At 38.9% G+C, this 24,461-nt stretch overlaps 1 protein-coding gene across 1 annotated transcript in view; it reads left to right on the forward strand.

The window, feature by feature from the left end:
• Positions 1-24,461, forward strand: part of ELOVL2 (ELOVL fatty acid elongase 2) — an 89,556-nt gene that overhangs the window by 42,252 nt on the left and 22,843 nt on the right. The window contains exons 2-3 of the mRNA XM_020963043.2: positions 6,473-6,536; positions 17,811-17,998. Coding sequence (XP_020818702.1) covers positions 6,473-6,536; positions 17,811-17,998 — 252 coding nt within the window. The remainder of the gene's footprint in view (positions 1-6,472; positions 6,537-17,810; positions 17,999-24,461) is intronic.

Below are 24,461 nucleotides of genomic sequence, written 5' to 3' on the forward strand. Positions count from 1 at the left end.
ACACAGCTAGTAAGTGCCTGAGACCAGATTTGAACTCAGGAAGATGAATCTTCCCGACTCCAGGCCTGGCAGCATTCTGTCCCCTGAACCACCTAGCTCCCTCTGTTTTCTTTAGATTGTGCCAAAATATATTTCTCAAGCAGTAGCTAACTTAACAGTGCTCTTCCTTCCCCACCCATACCCTATAACTTCCTAGAGCCTGAACATTATCTCCATGGTATCTAAGAAATGCACACAAATGCATTAATCTAAAAATAAAACAGGACGGAAGAAAGAGCTGATCCCCAGCACCACCTCTGACAGATCTCTATATCATTCACTCACAAGAGAGTGGGATAACTTCTGATTTATAGCTTCTGTAGCATCTCTTTAACATAGGGGGAAGGTCAAAAGTAGATGATCATAACTGCAAGAGGGGCAGATGCCCAAAGGCTCTACCTCATCTTAATTAGCCCGTTGGGGGGGGGGATGGAGGGGAGTATTATTAGGTCTTTCTTTTTTCTTGAAAACTGGTGTCAAATCTCTGTCTAAGCAGTTAATTCTAAAGGAAGAGTAGCCTTATCCCAGTGTCCCTGACTGCCCCCCCTCACCCTGAGAAGTAATGGGGTGATGTCTAGAGACACATGGTCTTGGATACAAGAAGACCCAAGTTCAAGTCTTATCTCAGAAACAAACATGCTGGCTGTGTTAACCTATAGTGACCTAGACCTCTCTCTTAAGTTGCAAAACAATGGTAATCTTCATTGGTAGAAGAAAGTTTCCTTGTTGAGAGTTTCCTATACCAGTGAAATCACAGGTCCAGTATGGAGGGAAAAAAGAAATCAATTCTCTGGCCAGCTAACTTGGATGTAAAGCACTGGCAAAGGCCTACGCCAATGTAGTTGAAAACCACAGGGCTATTCTTAAATTATTTTGGTCTTCCTACTTTCCTAGTAACATTACAACATTGTCACATTACTACTACTACTACTACTACTACTACTACTACTACTACTACTACTACTACAACTGTGAATAGCTAGCATTTATATAGTACCTTCTATGTGCCAGGCACTATGTGAGGCACTTTACAAATATGATTTCATTTGATCCTCACAACAACCCTGGGAGGTAGGTGCTATTATTATCCCCATTTTACAGTTGAGGAAACTGAGGTTGTGACTTGCCCAAAGTCACAGAGCTAAAAAGTGTCTGAAATGGGCTTTAAATTCAGGTCTTCCTGACTTGAGGCCCAACAGTGCATCACCTATCTGCTTGGTGCTTGAAAACTTTCACAGCCTGATTTTATTTGCATTTTAGATGACCTTGAAGAACAACCTCATTGAGATTATCAAAAAAACAGACCTTTCTTAGAGCATGAAGAGGATTTTGAACGAGTATCTTTTTTAATATTCCCCTTTGCAAACCACCAAAAGGGATAAAAATATTCCATATACATAGTAGAGAATAAGGTTTTGGAGAAAAAATATCAAGAATCACAAGGAAGAAAAGTACCATCCAGACAAGATGATTCTATAGGTCAATTTATTGTCCAAATAAAGGGAACATCAGTATAGAAGCTGCTTAATCAAATAGAAGCATGACCAAGAGATCTTCAGTACCTTTTGGAAACTTTTCCCTGTCAGTCTGTTATATGCCAGGGTTGATTCTCATCAAAATTGTGAAGTAGGAGATTTAGCTTTTAATGCACTCCAGTCTCTTCTATCCATGTTCCCTGCTTTTTTCTCTCATAACACTCCCACCCCTCCTTTGGGCACCTATCTCTAATTTATTTTCTCAGAAGTCAGCTAATCTATTAAACTGACAACTTTGTTAAAGTGTTAACTCTTCTTTAAAAGTCCATTAATGTCTGAAGCTTCGGGGAAAGCATTCAAATAATTATAACTGTCCTAAAATGGAATGAATTCTTTCAGTGGTTCATGTGTTCCCTGGAACTGAAAGTCTCCTAGCCAAACATGGATGACCAACTACAGAAATGTTATAGACAAGGGAATGGCTCTTGTCTTATATGTTTATGTCAATTTCCTATATATCTTAGATATTCAGACTTTCTTCAAAGATGTTTGATGCAATTTTTTTTCCAGTTGACAACTTCTCCAAAATACTTTCCCAAAGTTTCCTGTATCTTTTAAAAATTCCTCATGATAATCTGGCACTACTGAAGTCATGGGTTCATCAATCTAGGGCTGAAAAGGATGTGAAAAATTAACTAATCTAACTCTTCTTATTTTAGGGGTGAGGAAGCTGAAACCAGAAATCATATAGATACTGTAGGAATTGGAAAAATTGGTATTCAAAACAAGACCTGATTCCAAATCCTTTTGCTGTACCATACTAAAATCCTCATCATTTGTGTCTCTATATATTACCACATCTGGTTTTCCAATCCGGGCTTTGACTTGGCTTGATCTGTTGATCTAATAGCTTCATTATCCTTATCTTAAATATATTTCTTCAGGTGTTCTTAAAAGAAGATTTTCAATAATAGTAGTACCATGGTAGTAGCCAAAATCAAATTGCAAGGAGTTGAGGACTAAGTGGGGGAAGGCATCTGTCTACCTCTATTAAGTGTGATGCTATAGGCCTGCTCAAGAAGCAGCTAGGTGGCATAATGGATGGAGTGCTGGGCCTTGAGTCAGGAACACCAGAGTTCAAATCAGAACCCCCTTAAGTGGGGAAATAATAGCATTTACCTCTCAGGGTTGATGTAGGGATCAAATGATAAAAGATTTACAAAGTTCCTGGCACATTGTAGGAACTCAAATGGTGTTACTAGAGAGAAGCTGCTTACTCTATAATTTTCAAATTATCTCTCCTGGATCTATTTTCCAGGTCAGTTGTTTTTCCAATGAGATACTTCAATTGTCTTCTATTTTTTCATTCTTTTGGTTTTGTTTTACAATGTCTTGATTTCTCATAAAGTCACTAGCTTCCAATTGCTCCATTCTAATTTTTAAGGAAGTATTTTCTTCAGTGAGCTTTTGGGCTTCCTGTCCCATTTGGCCAATTCTGCTTTTTAAGGCATTCTTTTCATTGGCTTTTTGGACCTCTTTTGCCATTTGGGTTAGGCTATTTTTTAAGGTGTTATTTTCTTCAGTATTTTTTGGGTCTCCTTTAGTAAGCTGTTGACTAGTTTTTCATGATTTTCTTGCATCACTCCCATTTCTCTTCCTAGTTTTTCCTCTACTTCTCTTACTTGCTTCTCAAAATCGTTTTTGAGCTCTTCCATGGCCTGGGACTAATTCATATTTTTCTTAGAGGCTTTGGATGTAGGAGCTTTGACTTTGTTGTCTTCTTCTGGTTGTATGTTTTTATCTTCTTTGTTACCAAAGAAAGATTCTACGGTTTGACTTTTTGCACAGTTTACTCATGATCTCAGCCATTTACTTGAGTTTAAACTCTTTGTTAAGGTAGGGGTCTGCTTCCAGTGCGGAGAATGTACTGTCCCAAGCTTTGTGAGTTTTGTGCAGCTGTTTTCAGAGATACTTCTAGGGACCTGTAAGTTTTCAGTTCTTCCTAGGTGGTATGATCAAGGGCAAGGTGTTTACTCCTTTCGTGGCCTATGCTCTGGTCTGTGGGTGACCACAGGCACTCTTTTCTGCCTTGGAACTGTAAGGAGGATTCTCTCTACAAGCTCTACCATGCCAGCATTCCTCCTTGCCCCAGGATTGCCACCCAGAACTGTGACCCAGACCCAAACACAGGCAAAACAAGAGAATCCTGCCTCAGCATCAGCAAAGAGATCCCTGCAATCCCGCTCTGATCAGCCACTCGATTCCCTCTCAGTCTGTGGGCCAGAAGCCCACTTACTCTAAAAAACTGAAAATTACTGCTCTTTGTAAAGTTTGACCTACATAGAATGCTTAAATTGTATTCACACAATACACCAAACATTTATTGTTCAGTTACAGCTCCATAGGGGTGATAAGCATAAGATGCAGAGACCCTTAGTCCCCTGAAGTCCCTCAGTTCTCTACATCCCTTAAGGAACTTCTGGATAACACAGACCTAGGAAACTTCAGCTTTTTTCACTCTCATTACCTCCTGATTTCTGTCTTTCCCTCACCCACCTTCCTTCTTCCTCTCCTTTTTTTCTCCCAACAAAGAAGTGCAATTGAAATGTAGAAAAAGATCACCAGCCTTACACACTTTAAACAGAATCTTGGCTCAGACTTCATTTTCCTGTGAGTATAAATCAAACAGGTTTTCACAGTTGTTTTTCCACAGCCTTATCATACTTGGATACCTGATGGATTCAGCACCCAAGAAGGGGTTTCCAGTGCTATCTGTTATGGCAGGAGGATAGGGAAAGGACACTTCAGTGAGATTGACATTCACCTTTGGCCTCAACCTCATTGGTCAAATTCAGGTCTGCCCAGTGCCAAGGAAGGGCAGGAGAGATTAAAACTTTTTATCCTGAACAGGCAAGCACATTTGCCTTTGGCTTGGTTCCAGGAGCCTCCAGGCTCCTTGTGTGTAAAGTCTGAAGGTGGCCGCATTGAATAAGAATATCTGTTAGTTTTGCATGACCCTCTAGACCAGATTCTTAACTTTTTTATGTCATGGATGCACCCCTTTGACAATCTGCTAAAATCTGTGGGCCCCTCCTTAAAATAATGATTTTAAATACGTAAAACAAAATACATAGGATTACAAAGCAAACCACTTATGGTGAAATGCAGTAGTCAAAATATTTTTTTTAAAAACCCAAAAGTTCATGGACTCCAGGTTAAGTACCTCTGACCTAGAGTGACCAAAGAAGGTACAGGTCTGATTGAAGTGCTCAGGACTAAAATGTGTGGGGCCTTCTTTCAGCAATTCTGCCAATCATCATTTCCCTTTCAGGACATTTCAGGTTTTGAAAGTCAGAGCCATTTGGCATCACAGATAGAACTTTGGACTTGAACAGGCATCACATTCCACATCAGCCTCCTAGAAGTGAGGACCAATTACCTCATCTTCTGTGTAGTCAGGGACAGAGTAGCTGCCAAAAGGATCCTCTTGTGGCTGAAAAGTCCTCACTCCCACAGTTTGGCCTATTGAGTTTCTAGCCATTTTTTTAAAAGCTCAACTCAAATGCCACCTCTTCTCTGAAGCCTTCCTTTGGTCTATAGCACTTCCCTCACTGCTCCTTGCCCCAGCCCATGGCCTCTGGGATTATGTCCCTTCCTCAGGCTGCCCTGGATATTTGATCCAATTCTGGGATATGAGATATGGAGCTGCCAGTTTGTACCCATTCTTGCTCCCTGCCCTTTGGTATGCATAGCCCGAGGCCAGCAATTCAGTCCCTGAACTGGAAGTCTCATTGGAGTGCCCTCCTGATCACATCTTGTCCTCGGTGGCTGAAGACCTCCCTATACACACTTAGGCTGGAAAAAGTAATATTTCAGGACTCAATATGGTACATTTTCTAGGTCTTTGTGGAGTGGTTGTGAGGGGAGTTGGGCTATATTCCTTTCTTCTACCCTGATTACTATTTTGTGTGTGTGTATATATTGTATTCTGTATTAAGCTATAAGCTCCATGAGGACAAAAGACTAAATCTTATATAAAATTTAATCTCTCCCAGCATGTCATACAGTTCTCTATATATGATATTTGTTTAGCAAAATTGTGTTGAATGAATCCTTATAGAGACAGGCATCTTCCTTTGCTGGAAACAAATAGGATAATAAACTCTCCTTTCCCACACTGAAGAAGGCATGACAATTTAGGCATCGTCTGCCTTCTCTATGCAGTTGCTGAAAGCAGTTTCTATAATAAGGGTAGAGAGCATCTTAGCAGATTACTTAAGCAAGGAAATGACAGACTCATAGGAATGGGAGTTGTGTCAAACAGGAGAAGATACCTTGTTCTAGATTTTTTTAGCTTATTGTGGCTTTCTTCTGGTCCCAGTTAAGGGTAGAATTGCTATGTGAAACAAGGAATAGTGGTCCTCTTTAATAGAGTTTTAGATGTGCACTGAGGTACAAGAGATTATATCGAGAAAAAATGTGGAAATGTAGCCAAAAAAAAAGATAGTTGCCACAGTTTGTAGTATTTGAAAAGATGTTCCTCTCTGAAGTTTCATATTCACATTCAGGCAATTGATCTGAGTGAAATCTTCATTTCAAAATTGTATTTGTGCCCTCTGGGCCTTTCAAAGAATTTGGGGCAGGGGAAGTCAATGGAATTTGGGTCAGTAAACCTGGGACATTAATATGCAAGAAATGAGTTGAGCTCATAGAGCCTGTTTACCATGACATGCATTTTAAGAAGCCTAAGATGATTAAAGAAGTAGTTTTCCTTTCCAATCCCCACAATCTAACCAAGGGTGCAGGGGCATTTTTAACCTCTTCTCCCTTTCTTTTTTCATCTCTTTCAAATTAAAGGTCCCACAGCTAGGACCTTGTGAGATTCAGCTGTCCAAAGCCCTTTGGGTTTCTATACTCCTCAAAAAGAAACTTAAAGTACCTATCATTTATCTTTTCAGGAGCAGCTAACAGCCTTTGATAATGAAGTCAATGCTTTTTTGGACAACATGTTTGGACCTCGAGGTGAGTGAGTTATTTGCCCATGGAATTTCTTCAGTGAACATAATAAAATACCTTTCATTTGTGTAATAATCTATGTAATAAATTATAGAAATAAAGTATTAAATAATAAAATATCAAATTATTGAGTTAAATTAATTAAATAAAATACACAAAAAATTATCTAGTAATTTATAGTTTTCAAATGACTGGTACATCTATTATCTCATTTGATCCTCACAGAAAACCTGTGAAATAGTATAATTACTCCAACATTTTAAAAAGGTACAGGTTGAATTTATTATATGCTTTAAAAGAAAAGCGAGTTGTACATAATAGAGGCCCACAATTTCATGAGCAATCCTTTTTTTCTTTTCTATTGTGTATATGGAAATGCTCATTTTAATTGATGTTTGTTAAGTTCAGAATAAAAATAAAATTTTTTAAAATGTGTTAGCTTACTGAAAGAGAAAAGTAGTTCTGCCAGTGATTTAGGACTTTATTTGCCTCTCTCCTTCTTATTCTTTCTTCTGTACATTAAGGATAAAACACAGAGAGAGAGGTAGATCCTAGAGGCTAGAATCAGGAACTTCCCCCTCTGTGTTATTTGTTGTTTCATTCAAAGTTCTAGCTCTATGTCTAGAGACTATGTGGATGACTTTTAAATTGCCAGTTCCAGAAAGTTTTATTCCACTTTTATAAGTGTGGTTTAAATGGCTCAGATGTTACATAATTTGCTCAAGATCTTTTAGCTACTGGCCCAATGCTCTTCCCACTATATTGTCTTGCCTCTAGGCAGGATTTGCAAGTAATGAACCTAAGTTTCCTCACCCTTGACAGACACATAGTAGCAATCAAGCCTTCTGAGATTCTCATCTTAGAATCAGCTTCTATGGATTAAAGGTGGCATTGCCATGGAATGGATAGCATGATATTAGGCTTGAAACTAGAATGTTTGAATTTGAACCCTAGCTCTGCCAATTGCAGTTTTCACTTTCTTCAGCCCCTTCATTCCTGAAACCCTAGCCTACATGTTATTGGATAAGGCTAAGCCAATTCTAAGACTACTCTAGAATTTAAGAGAATTTTAGAGAAGCCCAGGGTAAGCCTAAAGGCTTCTAGAAAGATGCCTTTGGTCCACCCTAGAGCAAATGTAAACCCTGACAACTCTAGAACTTGTTTAGTCCTTCAGATACTGTCCTCCACCCATCTTCCCAAGGTTGGACTAGAGTTGGATACAGATCCAGGCTGTAGGATAAAGCTAACCTTAAGTATTTCAGGGTCCTAGTTATGAGTATGTATCAATAGAAAGCTTTTTGCTGGAGAAGCATTTTTTCTGGTTTCCTGTATTAAGTTTCCCTGACCCAGTTTCCTTTATCCGTCCCTTTCACCATCTCCCCATTTATTCTTCTCCTTTTCATTTTAAGTCTGCCAGGTACTGTGTCTGGTTACCTAAAACTATAGCATTTTAGAGCTGGAAGACATTATGTAGTCTAACTACTTCATTTGCTAGATGAGGAAACCCAGACCTAGAAAGGTTTAGTGGCTTCCCCAAGGTCACATGACAAGTTAGTTCCTGAACTGAATCTTAGAGACTGAGTTTCTGACTTGAGGCCATTTAACAGCTCTGTCTTGGCTTGTATAATTGCATTCTTTAGAGACTGAAAATTCCCTCCCCTCTACCTAATTTCTGAAACTGGAATCATGGTGGCTTTAGCCAGAACACACCAAAGTTGTTTTTTAATGTAGCACATTCTCTTAGTACAGGCTGCAGGTTGGGTCTTGGCAGGGGGTGAGGGTGCTTACCTAAATTCAAGGTACTTGTGTATCTACACTCCTAAAACTATAGCTAATGAGCCCCTACCAGGGAGCTTAGCTTTAATAGACAATAGGCGCAAGTAGCTGAAAGCAAAGGCATTTATTAAGATGGCTTTTTAAGAAGAGTAGCAATAAAACTTTCTTCTATAAACCTGAGGCACTCTCCCATACAGCCAAAAGAATCGATAGATACATACATAGCAGGGACACACATAGGCAAGATAGTTCACATCTTTTCTCTTCTTATAGTACCCTCATGCTACTCTCTCCTAGATACAGTATCTCTGCTGGGCAGGTTGCTCAGTTGGGCTCCTTACACTTCCTCCTCTTCACATCTTGCCTCGATTTCTAAGGATAATTCTCACTTGAATCCATAGCTGACTGCCTCCTCTGATGCCAGGGCTCACATTCTTTGTAGTCTCTATGGACTCTCTCTTTGGCCTACTCCTTGCTGGGCTTGATATCTCCTCATGGGCAAATAATTCTGATGTAAAGTACCTTAGCTGATGCAGTTGGGGGGATAGAAATCCTCTTCTCTGCCACTGCCCTCTGAAGGCTTAAGGGGAAGAAAGAGAGCAGTTTCCTCACATAGCTGGGTTGTTCCTCCATAGATGGCTATCCTCTAGATTTCCAGGGGTCACATTCTGCAAAGCTCTCCAGCTTCCACTGTCTCAAGAGTTGGCAAGTGGCTAAGCTTCTTCTTTAAAGGCCAGTCTAAAACCAATATTCAGCCAGCCAGTGGCAAGCTACCTTTCTAATTCCATCAAGGAAAAAGTCTTCACACTTTGTAAACATAACAAACTATAGGTACTTCTTTGTACTTCATTTAATACTTTGATGTCTAGTTGTTTCTGTTATCTGTGGGGGTTAAGAATCAATTGATCAAGGTATCCTTACCAACTCTCAATAACACAGTTCTTCTCCTCACTGCAGCTGTTCATTCTCTATCTTCTTTGTTGGATTATCTTTATTTTTTCATCCTCTATTTCCCAAGGTTTAGTCATTGGTTTTCTGCTCTTTTTTCTTTATACACACTCACTTATTCTTATCCACAGCTTCAACTATCAAATGGCTCCCAAAGCTACAGCTATCCCTGTCCTCTCAGGATTCAGTTTCCTCTTATATATCTCATGGTTTAAAACCAAACATCTCATGTTCCCCTAAAAAATATCTCCTTCCAGATTTCTTTTAAAGACAACATTTCCCCAATAATCCCGGTTTAGTCTTATGTCATCATCTTTGACCTCTCTGGCCCCCAATCAATGACCAAAAATATAAATTCTTCCTTTGCAGTTTCTTTCATGTCCATTCCTTCCTTTTATTCCATTCCAGTCCAAACTTTCATTAGTTCAGATCTGAATTAAAATTGCAGCTTCTTCTCTGGTCTCTTAATTCCACCCCCACCCATCTACCCCCACCCCCACCCCCACTCAAATCTGTCCACATTAACTTGAAAACACTTCTTGTCACCCAGAAGACTGGGAGAGGGGGTGTTTTCAGGTGGGTTTTTGTGGGGTTTTTTCAAAGATTTCAATGGGCTTCTATTGCCTAGAGAAGGGGTACGGAACCTGCACCCTTGAGGCCATGTGTGGCCTTCTAGATCCTTGGGTTCTGCCTTTTGTCTGAAGCCAAGTTTTACAGAACAAATCCTTTTTATTAAGGGGATTTGTTCTGTGAAGTTTGGATTCAGTCAAAGGGCCATATTTGAGGACCTAGAGGACCATATGTGGCCTCTAGGCTAAAGGTTCCCCACCCCTGGCCTAGGGGATAAAGTTCAAAATATGTAATCTGGCATTCAGAGCTTTCCATAATCTGTTCGCATTTGACCTCATAGTCTGGCCCCGTTTGACCTCTCCAGCCTTTTTTTCCCCCCCAGGATCACTGATACAAATCTTCTAGTGCATCCAAACAAGTATATTTACTTTCTCCTGAATTTACTTCATTCTTTCCTGCCCCTTTCCCCCTGCCTACAATGCCCTTACCCCATCTGTCCCTCAGTGTAAAATCCTACTTCTTCTTCAAGGACTAGTACAAGGACTGCCTCCTTCAGGAAGACATCTCAACTACTCCAATGCACGATGATCTCTCTTTTCTCTCAACTCAGCATTTATTCATTTGGTAATTAATTATGTACTGCCTTATGACATACCTTATGTTAGTATATTTCTATTAATTCTTGTATTGTTGATTAACTTTGTTTCATTTCTACTACTAGAGAGTAAGCTGTTTGTACTGAGAAATAAGTTACGTTTCATTGCATCCTCTACAGAGCCTAGCATCTAATAAATGCCACTTGCATATTTGTTGATTTCCAAATCTCTGACATAGAATCAGATTGATTTCCAGATGCCAACCCCACATGCTGCTGTGTGCTTGCCTGCATCAGATGTTTCCTGTCCTACATCTTGCATAAAATATATACTCCTCACTTTGCTTGCCATCAATACTGGCAGTACATTGTGATTTGGCTAATGGAGTTTAGAACTTAGGTATGAATGTAGAAGGAAGTCTTGTTGGCCAATACCATGCCTTTGAATCTCTCTATATTCCCTTCTTGCTATGGTCATGTAGAACTTGGGACTTAATAATTTGCAAAACTTTTACAGTTCTAGTGTGTGAGGTCTCAAAAGACTGAGGAACCAGTATTTTAGAGGTCCAGGGGATGGTGGTAGTGGTAGTCCGACTTGGCTGCCACACATTGCCTTCTGCCTCTCTAATGACAAAGACCTGACAGAGCCAGCCCAGAACCCAAGAGCCTAGGGCAAAATAGCAGCAACACTTCCAGGCCAGAACCCTCAGCCATCATTGTGCAAAGCAGCCCCTGTGAAGATGCAGCTGATCTGACAGGTGCCACAGCCACAGCTCCTGAAGACCCAGAAAGGAAAGGTCTTTGTCATCAAAGTCCTTGGCACTGTCAAATGGTTTGATATCAGAAACAGATATGGTTTTAACAGTGAAAGTGACATTAAAGAAGAGGCATCACCATCTGCTTTGCCACTTCACCCTAGTGCTTTGTCTCCTCCATTAGAATGTGAGCTCCTTGAAAGCAGGTACTGTCTCACTTTTCTTTTTGTATCCCCAGGGCTAAGCATAGTGCTTTGCATATAGTAAATGCTTAATAAATGCTTTATTCATTCAATGTGAAAAAATAATAATAACTAGCATTTATATAGCACTTTAAGGTTGACAAAGCACTATACACATTAGCTCACCTAATCCTCACAACAATCGGGTGAGGGAAGTGCAATTATTATCCCCATTTTATAGATGAGGAAACTGAGGGACTTGCCCAAGATTGCACAGCTAGTATCTGAGGTGACGTTTGAACACAGGTCTTCCTGTCCAGTCCAATACTCTTAACCATTGTACTACCTAGATGTGTAGTATATTAGTGTGGCTCTTCTCCCATTCTTCAGAATCATAGAACTGAAAGATCTATCCAGAGGTCCTTTATTGTATCCCCCTGCTTTAACATCAGTCTAACCTAAACCATTCCAGGTTGCTATATAGGATACAATAGGTGATTACTGTATTCCTTTAACATAATCACCAAAGCCCCAAATTTCTCATTTACATCTGTAGGGTAAGTAGACAATTTAGAATTCTTGATGATGTTGTACTTTTTATTCGAAACTTACCTTAAACACTAATGTCTTTGGACATAACTCAAACCTAACTCAGGCCATCTCCTGGGATCTGGAAATTTGTGGTGATATGAAATCAGTTAATGTTAGAGTTTATTGGGCATTAGTCCTTTTTTATAGGATTTCCTTTTGTAGCCAGGGAATCATAAAATTGGCAACCAGAATCAGATGTCCTTCACAAAGCAGGCTGGGTGAATTTTCATATCACTTCATGAAGTTTCCAGCGTCCAGGTCACTGCTATTTCTTCTCGCCTTTCTAAAAATGCAAAACCTGTGAGCTAAATGCTAAACTACAAAGGAGATCCACACACACTCTAGAAAGGAGAAGGAAACTACTGTAATCTGATTGTGCTGAGAAAAATGAGGAAGGCACTGACTTAAAAGTATGAATAATAGAACCCATAGACAATCTCTAAGGTCTATAAAATTCTATGACTTCTTAGTTCAAATGTGTGGTAAAGGGTGGAGGAGCAACATAGCTTCTTCAGAATGGGTGGAGACTTGAGAGAGAGAGAGAGAGAGAGAGAGAGAGAGAGAGAGAGAGAGAGAAAGAGAGAGAGACAGAGACAGAGAGACAGAGAGAGAGAGGAAGGGAGAAGGAGAGAGACAGACAGACAGACAGTTTACGTAGCCCTATGTAGTGGCCAAAAGGTATAGCTGCATTCATTTGGGTATAGTCACAGCAGAGCCCTGGTGTAAGAAACTGAAGTGATTTTTTCGTCTGGTAGCCAGAGTAATAACAAATATTTATTGAGGTCCTGCTATGTCATCAGCAATATTCTAGGACCTGAAGCATTCTATTAAAACTTCTTTCTCAAAGGTCACCACTGACTCCTAATTGCCAAATTCAGTGGCCTCTTTTGGTGTCTATTCGACACAATTGACCATTCTCTCCTAGTGGATCCTTTCTTCTACTCCAGCTTGGAGATCCATCACTATCTTGGTTTTTCTCCTCTCTCTAACCACTCCTTTTCTGCCTCCTTGGCTGATATGACATCCTCTTCCTAACTCCTTATTAAACATATTCCTTGAGGGACCATCTTTGGCTCTTTTCGTTTCTCTTTAAACATTCTGTCCTTTGGCAATTTTATTCATGAAACAGCCTCAAATGCCATTTATACGCAGATAACCTCACAAATCACTATCTCCATGCCTAACCTCTACTCTGAACTAATAGACTCAAATTTCCAGTTACTTTCAGGATCCCACATAGCCATTTCAAACTCAGTGTCTAAAATCACATTTGCCATCTATTTCCCCAAAAACTAGCTCCTTATGATTTAACTTTTACTATGTATGGCACAATCGACTCTTCCCTTTTCAAAACCATGGGGTTATCTTTGACTCTTATTTCTCCCCACCTCTCTTATATAATCAGTTGCCAACTCCTGTCAATTCCATTGAAACACATCTTGCATCTCTTCTCTTCCTTTGCGAAAATAGAATTTTCACTGCCACTACCCTAATATAATTCTATATTAAATCCTTCTATACTATTGTAATAACCTCCTAACAAGTCTTCCTATCCCTGATCTTTTTAAAAAACTTAATTAACAAAAATCTATTTTCTCTTTCTCCCCCTACTCTACTCAGAAATAAAAGGAAAAATAAACTCCTTGTGATAAATATGCATAGTCAAGTAAAACAAATCCCTTATTGACTACATTCTAAAAATATATGTCTCATGTTGTTGTGCAGTTGTGTCTGACTCTTCATGACCCCATGTGGGGTTAAAATGGCATCAAGGTCAGCTACTGCACTGATGGCAAATTATTTAACTTGAAAAGACTTAAAGCCAAGACTAAAGTGGAGAAACAGTTGGTGCATGATTTTTTGTTCTCAGATGATTGTGCAATTAATGCAGCCTCTGAGACTGAGATATAATGAAGTATGGATCATTCTCTGCTGCTTGTGCTAATTTTGGCCTAACAATTATTATCAAGAAAGCACAGGTTCTCAAGCAGCCAGCACCATATCATTGGAACATACATGGAACATCAGTTACAGCCAATGGAGAAATTTTGAATGTTGTGGATAAGTTCACTTATCTTAGCAGTATACTTTTCAGGGATATGCACATAGATGATGAGGATGGTGAGGTTTATACACACATTGTCAGACCTAGCTCAGTGTTTGGGAGTCTCCAAAGGAAAATGTGGTAGAGAAGAGGTTTTAGCCAGCCTAACAAACTGAAGATTTACAGAGCCATCATGTTGACCTCATTGTTGTATGCCTGTGAAACCTGGACAGTACCATACCAGCAGCATGCCAGGAAATATGTCTTAGGAAGATTCTGAAGATCACCTGGCAAGATAAAGTACTGGACTCTGAGGTCCTTTCTCAAGCTAAACTGCCAAGCATTCAAACTCTAAAGCTGAGAGCACAACTCTGATAGACTGGCCATGTTGTTCAAATGCCAAATGTACATTTGCCTAAAAGACTATTTTATGGAGAACTCACACAAGACAAATGTTCACACAAAGATCAGAAGTGATTCCAGAACACTCTCAAGGTCTCTCTGAAGAACTTTGGAATCAATTGTGTGACATGGGAGACACTGGTAAAAGATTTGATGCCTGCGTCAAAGAAGGCACTGTGCTCCGTGAGCAAAGCAGAATTGTGGTAGTTCAAAAGAACCATGAAATACAAAAATTTAGAGACATCTCCACTCCAAATGTTCATATTGACTATTTGTGCCCAACCTGTGGTAGAGACTTTTGAGCTCTTATTGGTTTGATCAGCCATAGTCAGACACATTTTACCTTGATTCCAACATCGTGATGTAATTTTGGTTCTCTTCAAGAATGAAGGACACCAACCAACCAACCAACCAGAGTGGTTTGCCATTTCCTTCTCCAGCTCATTTTACAGATGAGGAAACTGAGGCTGAGTTTGAACTCAGGTCTTCCTGACTCTAAGCCTGGCGCTCTTTCTACTGTGCCACCTAGCTGCCCTGTACATTTCATTCTGCGCACTTCTCTGTCAGGAGATAGATAGCACATTTCATCATCAAGTCCTTTGGGATCATGGATGATTGGTCATTGATCATGGTTCTTCTAGCTTTCAAAGTTGTTTGTCTTTACAATGTTGTTGTTACTGTGTAAATTGTTCTTTTGGTTCTGCTCATTTCATTCTTTGTCAGTTTATGAAAGTCTTCAAAATAATTTCTTTTGGAACATTTATGTTATAGTGTAAATTGTTCTTCTGGTTCGGTTTACCTCACTCTCCATCAGTTAATACTTTCCATGTCTCTGAAATCATCTATTTCCTCAATTCTTATAGCAAAACAGTATTCCATCACAGTAATATACTACAATTTGTTCAGATATTCCCCAAGTGATGGGCATCTCTTTAGTATCCAGTTTTTTGCCACTACAAAATAGTGGTGGCAAATATATACATATATACACATACACACATATGTATGTATACACACATATACATATATATGTGTATATATATGTACATACATATACACACACACATGCATACATATAGGATCTTCTCTTTAAAAAAAATCACTTTTGGGGGCAGCTAGGTAGCATAGTGAATAGAGCACTGGGCCTGGAGTCAGGAGGACCTGAATTCAAATCTGGCCTCAGACACATAACACTCACTAGCTGTGTGACACTGGCCAAGTCACTTAACCCCATTGCCTAGCCCCCCCCCCAAAAGAAAAATCACTTTTGAGTATAAGGCTGGAAATGATATAGCTAAGTCAGAGGACAAATACTATTTAGTAACTTTTTGTGAATAACTCCAAATTGCTCTTTGTATACATTCACAGGCCCATCAATAGTGCATCAATGTATCTATTATCCCCCAGTCCTTCCAGCATTCATCATTTTCCTTTTTTGTCTTCTTTGCCAAGCAGATGGATATGAGGTAGAACACATTAATCCCTTTAATTTGCTTGTCTATAATTATCAGTGATTTGGTGATTAACCAGATTAGTGATTAACTTGGTTTTCCCCTTTTGAGAACTATTTATATCCTTAGACTATTTATCATTTGGGGAATTGCTCTTATTCTTATAAATTTGAATAAGCTGCTGGCATAAGGACTCACTATTTGATAAAAACTGCTGGGAAAATTGGACAGCAATATGAAAGAATTTAGATTTAGACCAATACTTCATACACCATACCAAGGTAAGCTTCAAATAGTAACATGAACTAGATATAAAAGGTCATTTCATAGACAAATTAGATAAAGGTAGGAAAAAGGTATCTGTCAGATGTGTGGATTGAGTAAATGTTCATGACCAAACAAGGGATAGAGAGAATCACAGAAGATAAAATGACCAATTTTAATTATATAGAATTAAAGTTTTTGCAGAAACAAGTCCAATAATGCTAAGTTAAAAGGGAAACTGGGAAATTTTTTACATCAAATTTCTCTGATAAAGGTCTCATTTCCAAAATATGTAAAGAATTGATTCAAATTTATAAGAATGAATAAGAGTTATTTCCCAATTCTTTCTTTACTCTCAGCCATCATGCAAACTGCTGCAGACATTATTTTTCTTCTAAATAGATCTGATAATGAAAGCCCTCTGCTCAAAAGCCTTCAATGGCTCCCTACTGTGTCCCAAATGAAATCCAAACTCCTTGGTCTGCCATTCAAGGGTTTTCACATTCTGATTCCACACTACCTTTCTGGTCTAATTCATATTACTATCCTTTATGCATTCTATTTCCCAGAAAAACATGCGCGCACACACACACACACACACACACACACACACACACACACATACTATGCTTTCATAAGCCTTCTTATGATGTAAAATGTTATGTTATAGTTATATGTTTGTATCTTATTTCCCCACTAGCCTATAAGCATTACGAAGTCAGGGACTTCATATTATTATTATCTCTGCACTTAACACAGTGGTAGTTAATGAGTGTTTATTGAATGAATACAGAAGAAGCGTAACAAATGATTGTAGGAAAAAATAAAACTTGGTACATAATATCTTTTTTAAAAGGATACATATCATCAGTTATTTCAGTATGTCTCCTTAAAATATGGATTTTGTACTCCTTTTGTGTTTTTATTCATTTAGAATGTTTTATGCACATGAATAACTGCAAATTTTTTTTTATAAAAACAAAGTTTCAACATGCAGGAAGTTTGTTTTCTCACCTACCAATTGTGGTCCTATTATTTAAATATTAGGAAAGAAAGCTTTCAATATAGATGGGCCATATTAAATGATACTCCTTTTGAAAGACAGGATGATTTATGAAGTTAATCACCCTGCATTCTTTTCATCAAAAACTAGATATTCAGCTTTACTCTACCATGCTGTCATCAGCTTTCAGTACTTAGCACATATTGCCTTTTGACTATAAAAACATTTTTTTTTTCTGCTTAGTCTAATGAGGTAAGAGCAAAAGACTTGGAATCCAGAGATCTAAGTTTGAATACTGGCTGCATGGGGAAGTCGCTTTAGAGCCTCATTTTCCTTGTTTCTAAAATGGGAATAATATAACTTATACTACCTTCTATTGCACAGTTGTTGCAAGACTAAAGAAATTTGTAAACCCAAAGTATCACATAGATAGGAATTATTATTATATACAATATAAGCAGGGACTGGGTGTTAACTTGTTTCTAATTTTGAAGAATTTCAGGGCACTTAAACTGGAATGTTTGGGACATTTAAACTGGAATATAAAGGTCATTTACTTTATTTCCTATATCTTTGACCTAAGTATTCTTCCAACTGAAATTTTATATCCATTAGAATAGAGAGCATCAAATTCAGTAAGTCCTACTCAGCTTTCTTACTCAGTAATCTGTGTGTGTGTGTGTGTGTGTTTCTTTTCAGATGCTCGGGTCAGAGGATGGCTCATGTTGGACTCCTACCTTCCTACTTTTTTCCTTACTGTAATATATCTACTTTCCATATGGTTGGGTAACAAGTATATGAAGAACAGGCCTGCACTTTCTCTCAGGGGTATCCTCATTTTCTATAACCTTGGAATCACACTACTCTCTCTATATATGCTTGTAGAGGTAAGTTTTCATTCAGTCAAAGCTACAATTCCAGCGCTTAGTACAGTGCCCAGCATGGAGCAAGCTTTTAACAAATACTGTTTGACTTATTGACAGTTTCAGAGTAGAATTATTTCTAGAAGTTGTTTTTAATCCAGCCCCCTTACCTTCTCACAGAGTTGCATCCCGCAAATGATAGGTCTCCTTCAGGAAGTTCTTCTTATCTCTAAATTCTATTTCTCCTGCAGTAATTTAGATCCATTTTCTTTTGTTCCTGTCCTAATCAAAACAGATTACCAACTGACAAGACTTGGGAAAGGGCATGAGGGCAGTTTTTAAGTATTTAAAGTACTATCTTGTGGAACAGTGATTAGACTTGCTCTGTTTGTCTCTAGGTGGCATAGCGAGGAGCAATGTGTGAAAGTTGCAAAAAAAAAAAAAGCAAAATTTATATTTGATATAAGGAATGATTTCCTAACAATTAGAAAATTGTCCAAAAGTGAGATGAGCTCAGGAAGTAGTGGGTTTCTTTTGAGGGAGTCCTAAAAGCAGAGTATGATTGACTACTAATCACATTTCAAGTTGAAATCCCTTCCAACTTTTAAAGGTTCTGTGAGATGTGATGGATTCATAGAACTATAAAATGTTAGAGTTGGAAGGGACGCTAGAGATACTTCAGTCCAGAGGTGACAAACCTTCTGCCTCAGCCACATACAGCCCAGGACACTCCCCAGTGCAGCCTGAACCAGATTAAAATGTATTTGGGAAATATTTAACAAAATAAATAAAAATACAATAAAACAGAGACAATATTAATTTGTGGTTTTCTTAATCATTATGTGACCTGCGGGGATCTTTATGGAGCACTTAGTGACCTCCATTTCTATTTGAATTTGACACTACTGCTTTAGGCTTTGTCACCCTTATTTTGTAGATGATATAGTTAAAGCCCAGAGAAGGAACTCGTTCAGTCACACAGCTATGGAGTTTCAGAGCTGTTAGTAACCAGAAGACTTAGGCTTCTTCTTTATGAATGAAGCAGTCCTGACACTTTTAACCTGTCCTCATAGATTCTGTTTTAAAATTTTTAATAATTTTTGTTGTTCTTCTCAAAGTTCTCCATGCTTGTTTTAAAATATAGAGCCAAAAACTGGTAAGAGTATAGCAAGAAAGACCCAAATAATGTCAAGTGGAGTGGGAATACTACTTTAGCATGCTACCATCTGTTGAATGAATGAATCAATCTATGAATGAATTAGCAAATTAATGTTAATATGTTTTAGGCTCATTTAGCTTTGTTATTCACTTTAAAAAAAAACTTCTTGTCCACAATAACTCTTAGAATCTTTTTACTCTTGTTGTGCTCAAAGGATTGTTTCCCAGCATGTACAGTTTGTTTAGGGATACATATGTGGCAAATGTATCCATATATGTGTATATGTGACTTCGAGCAAGACACTTTTGGACTTCAGTTTCCTCACCTATAAAATGCCAGGATTGTACAAGATGGCCTCTGAGATCCTTTTCAGTTCTAATACTCTGTGATGTTTCTTCTGACAGATTAATAATTATGCTGATGGTGAAGAATAGCTGACATTTAGGTATAGTACTTCAAAGTTTACAAATCAAAAGTAAGGCTTACAAATCAAATGATTTCATTTGATTCTCACAATAACCCTGGGAAATAACTACCACATATATCATCAACTCAATTCTTGGATGAAAAAAAATCATGCTCAGTTTGTTCATTTCATACAGGAGCTCATTGATTCTTTTCCTTGTTTTTTTTGCTTCTGCTTTATGCCAATTTATCTACTGATTCTCACTTCTATTAAAAAAAAAAGGATGAGAGAAGAAAGATGCTGAATTGCATCTTGTAATTTCTTCCCCATTAGCTGCTTTGGATAAATGGAGGTGGGAAGGATAGCAGTAAAACTAGGGGTCTGAAATGGTGCTGTTGGGTGACCTTTAAATTCTTTTTACCCAGGCATTCTTTACACAGTGTAGATAAGTGAGTCAGTGCTAGCTCAGTTTGCTTTCAGGGCAGCCCAGTGTTTCCTTGAAAAGTATTCCCAGCATCTCTGTGAAGCCAGCTCAATGGCATCTCTGTGCCTGGTGACTGACCCCTGGAAGTGTGAGAAGACATTTCAGCTCTTTTCTAGCTGCCCCCATGACATCCCACACTTCCCATTCCTTTGTAGAGCACTAGGCTTGGGCTTTTTTTACGAGGGCAAAAACAAGTACTGGTTGTCCTGCCAGCAGAATCATTCATTATTTTACGCAGATACCACCAAGAACTTCTTCTGAAAGCCTTAAATGAACCCCCTGGGGCATGTTACTCCTCTGGTAAGAACGGGGCCAAGAAAACTGGGAGCCAGGGAAGTTCAGGCTGCAGTTTGGGATGTAAGTGAAGTTGATATCCCTTTTCTGTCTTTGTCATTCCTTGCTGCCACCTTCAGTACCTCCATATTAAAACCTGTTCTCAGGCTGCAATCCAGATGCCTCTATCATACCCTCCAAAACTCCTCATTTTGGAAGATCCCTTAAACCCTAGAATTCAAAATACAATTAACAAAGAAAGCTAGTCTGAGTGCAAACATTTCCTCTTGCTGCCATGTAGTAAGTAGTTCACTCTTATAGCCGACCCTCCATGCCCCATCTTTGATTACAATTGTAATCTGATTTAATCTGTGTAAACGTTGGGGTATCTCTCATCTTTAATCCAGTAGTTCCTATCTCTACTAATTCTTTCCCCTCATTCTATGAATCTGCTACTCAGTCCAACCATGCCTTCCACTCCCCCTCAGCTTTTCCCTTGACTCTGCTACCTTCTCTAGCTATCATCCTCTTTCCTTTCACTGCCAACCTTCTAGAAAGAGTAGTCTGCACACTCACTGTACCACCTCCTTACTAGCCAATCTCCCACACTGTCACCTTTGATTCTTCTTCTCTCACCTCCCATATTCAATCAGCTGTCAGATCGTGAGGATTCTGCCTCCAGTGTTTTTCAAATGCATCACTTTTCCATTCTCACTGAAACTACTTCCTGAAAAAGAATAATCTCCTGCCTAGTTTCCTTTCCAGTCTTTCCCCTCTCTAATTCACCTTACACATTCTTGCCAAAGTAATCTTCCTAATATAAGGATCTGATCATGCCACTCTCCTGCTAAAAGAGCTTCAGTGGGTCTCTATTGCCTACAATATAAAATACAAACTCCTTAGCCTGACATTTAGTCCCTCTCCCCCAGGGATTTTTAACCTGGGGTCCATGAATTTTTTTAGCAAAGTATTTTTGATAACTATGGTTCAATGTAATTAATTTCCTTTGTAATTCTATGTGTTTTATAATAAAATTCTATGCATTTAAAAGCATTATTCTCAGAAGGGATCCATAAACTTCACCAGAGTTCCAAAGGAGTCCATCATACACACATACACACAATAAGTAAGAACTTCTGCCCTACACTTTACTATCTCTTGCCAGCCTTTATTCACTTTATTCCCTTTCAGACATTCTAATTTCAATCTCCCATTAGATTATTGACCGTTCTTCATTCACCTCCTTGCCCTTTCTGAGTTCAGTGCATTTATACAGGCCTAAAATCACTCCTTCTACTTTTCTACCTGTTGAAACCCTTCTTTTCCTTCTGGGCCATTCAGATGTCACCTCCTCCATAAAGTCCCTCTTCCCCTAGCTAGAAGTCACTTTCTACCCCCCGAATCTCTGAGCACTTTCTATTTGTAACCTCTGTCCCAAAGCTCATTCCTCACGTATTGAATTTATCCTATTCACTTGCCACATTCTAAGAGCTCTTTGTTCTTTCTGAGCTGCACAGACTAAGTCATATTGTATTTGTATATACATCATCTCTCTACTAGAGCATAAACTCCCTGAGGGCAAGCTAGATCCTCATTCTTCTAACACTTCTAGCACAGTTCCTTTCACATTATAACTGGCTTATTGAATGTTTATTAGATGGAAAACTACCGCTGTGCCCCTACCCCCATATTCATAGTATTTGCCCCAGTCTCAATGCCCTCGGGTTGGCCCCAGCAGTCCTGACTATTCCTTAGGAAGTCAGGCTCCTCAACATTCAGTTCAGCAGATATAGCTGGCCATGTTCAGCCTCAGAGTAGAAAACAGCCTGGGGTGGGTCAGAGAGGGAGAAAAGGCCTAATTTTTTTTATTTTTATTTTTTGCTGTGGCAATTTTTCCACCCAACCACAAAGTTGCTGGATAGTTTTGCAGAGGTAAAACTGCTTCTAGCAGCTCTCTTGCCTTCATGCAAACTGCCCATGTAAATTTGAGTTGAGGAGCAAATTCTGTGAGAATCCTCTTACTATACTGGCAAGAAGTCAGTATGATATTGACTCCTCGCATCTGCCTCTCTTTTTTTCTTTCTCTTGTTCTATAACTCTGGGGAGCACTTAAGTAGTACCCTGTAACCTGCAAAGTCAAGACTAAAGGGCCTACATCTGCATGATAGAAATGATCATTTCTCATTTCTGAGATGAGAGATGAGGAGAAAAAAGTAGGAAGAGAGAGGAAAATCTAGAATTTGTAAATTTAAATCCATCTTTCTCCCTTTGATTGTAGAAGGTAGAGGATGGACATCTAAGAGATCCTCCCAGATTGTCCACTATTTAAGGGGGATGCCTAGGACAGTCACCTCATCATTTTCCACCCTAACTGTAGGACTTCATCACCTCCCTTTTAGGTGTTGTCTTCCTCCATTAGATTGTGAACTCTTTGAAGACAGGGACTGTCTTCTGCCCTTCTTTGTGTCACCAGTGATTAGCACAATGCCTGGCACATAGTAGGTACTTAATAAATGTTTACTGACTATTGACTATTATTTATAAGTAAAAGATAGGAAATTTTCACTCAACTAACATATACTTAATCTTGGTACAGTATGTGCAAGATACTGTGATAGGTGCCTTAAGAGATACAGGTCTAATTCCTACATAGAAGTATAATACAAAGTTATGGACAGCAAGGACCATACAATCTAATTTGAAAAACAGGATAAACACACATTAAAAGTACCAAGTAATATATAAAGTGCAAAGAAGCAGCAGAGTGGGCTTTGGCAGACAGAACCAGCCTCGAAAGCCTCGAAAGAACCAGTTCCAGCCCTGCTTCTAACACAGAATGTCTGGTTGTCAGTCTGTAAATGCTTGTCTGTAGGACTGCCTGGCTAAAGGAGTTTTCTCACTCAGAGTTCCCTACACTAAAGAAGTTGTAGGTGTAGAATATTCACACATATATATGGGACAGATACGTATTATATAAACAAATGGTTCAAAATATGTGTAAATGAATGGTACAGATAAATAGTATGGGGATTTGGAGAAGTTAGAGCTCAGCTCAGTGGAGGGAAGAGCACTGCATTTGGAGTCAGAGGACTTGACTTTTGTAGCTTTGGGCAAGTCATCTAATCTCTCCCCCACTCAGGTTCCTCTTCTCGATGAGGAAATTAGACTAGATAACCTCTAAAGCCCTTTTCAGCTCTAAACTACCACTCCCTGTTCTGAGAGCCATGGGCTGGCTTCTTCATGCAGCAGTTGGAGATCGAGTTGAGCCTTGAAGGTATTTTCTGTCAGATTTGGAGAAGTAGAAGCAGCCAACCAAAGATAGTTGCAATGAAAAAAAAAACCCAAAAACCTCAAAAGCAATTAAATGTAACTCCCACTTCAAATTGAATGCTATTTTATTACTTACATTCTCCAGGGTTATACTTTTAAAAAATCTAATATTTGTCCCTGAGAGATTACTTATGCTTTGACTCTTCATGGGAACACACTGGACACATCATCCTTGACAGTTGTTTTCTTTTTATCACTTCTGGTTTTAAATTTTATGGTTCATAGCACACTCTGTTCTGTCCTGTAATTAATTTTTCTTATTTGCTTATTTTTTTTCTTTCTTTTGCCAACCCATATTCACAGAAACTCTTCCCTTCTTTTCCCTTCATTTTTCCCCTATTGCGAGATATGCAGTTCGCTTCCTACACTGGTGACCAGTAAAGGCTACAGAGCCTCCATTCACTCCCATCCCAAAGACAAAGGCCCAGAGCAGTTATTGGTCCAAGGTCACTTGCCTGTAACTCTTCCTTCTCTTTCAGGGAAGAAGACTGTGTCTCTTATCTGTTAAGAAAACCTCCTACTCCATGACTCTGATTTTTTTAAAAAATCACTTACAATTCAGAATTTAATGTCTGGACCAGAAATGAAGCTTCTGTGGGAAAAGAATATCTGGAATTAGGAGAAGGGGAGAAGGGGAAAAGAGAATAGTAGTAACCGAATAGCAGATACTGAATATATGTTTCTTTCTCGGTTTATAGCAGTTTTAATAGGGTTGTAGGTTGTAGAAGGCCATGAATCTTGCCATAGGGCCTCAAGTGTATGAAGAATCAATGCTATTGCTTTCACTAGCTTTTGCTGTGGGTGGGCTAGTATTCCACCCTGATTTGACCTATGC

The sequence above is a fragment of the Phascolarctos cinereus genome, unplaced genomic scaffold, assembly GCF_003287225.1.
Source record: "Phascolarctos cinereus isolate Bilbo 61053 unplaced genomic scaffold, phaCin_HiC Scaffold_4;HRSCAF=312, whole genome shotgun sequence".
Taxonomy (NCBI): Eukaryota; Metazoa; Chordata; class Mammalia; order Diprotodontia; family Phascolarctidae; genus Phascolarctos; species Phascolarctos cinereus.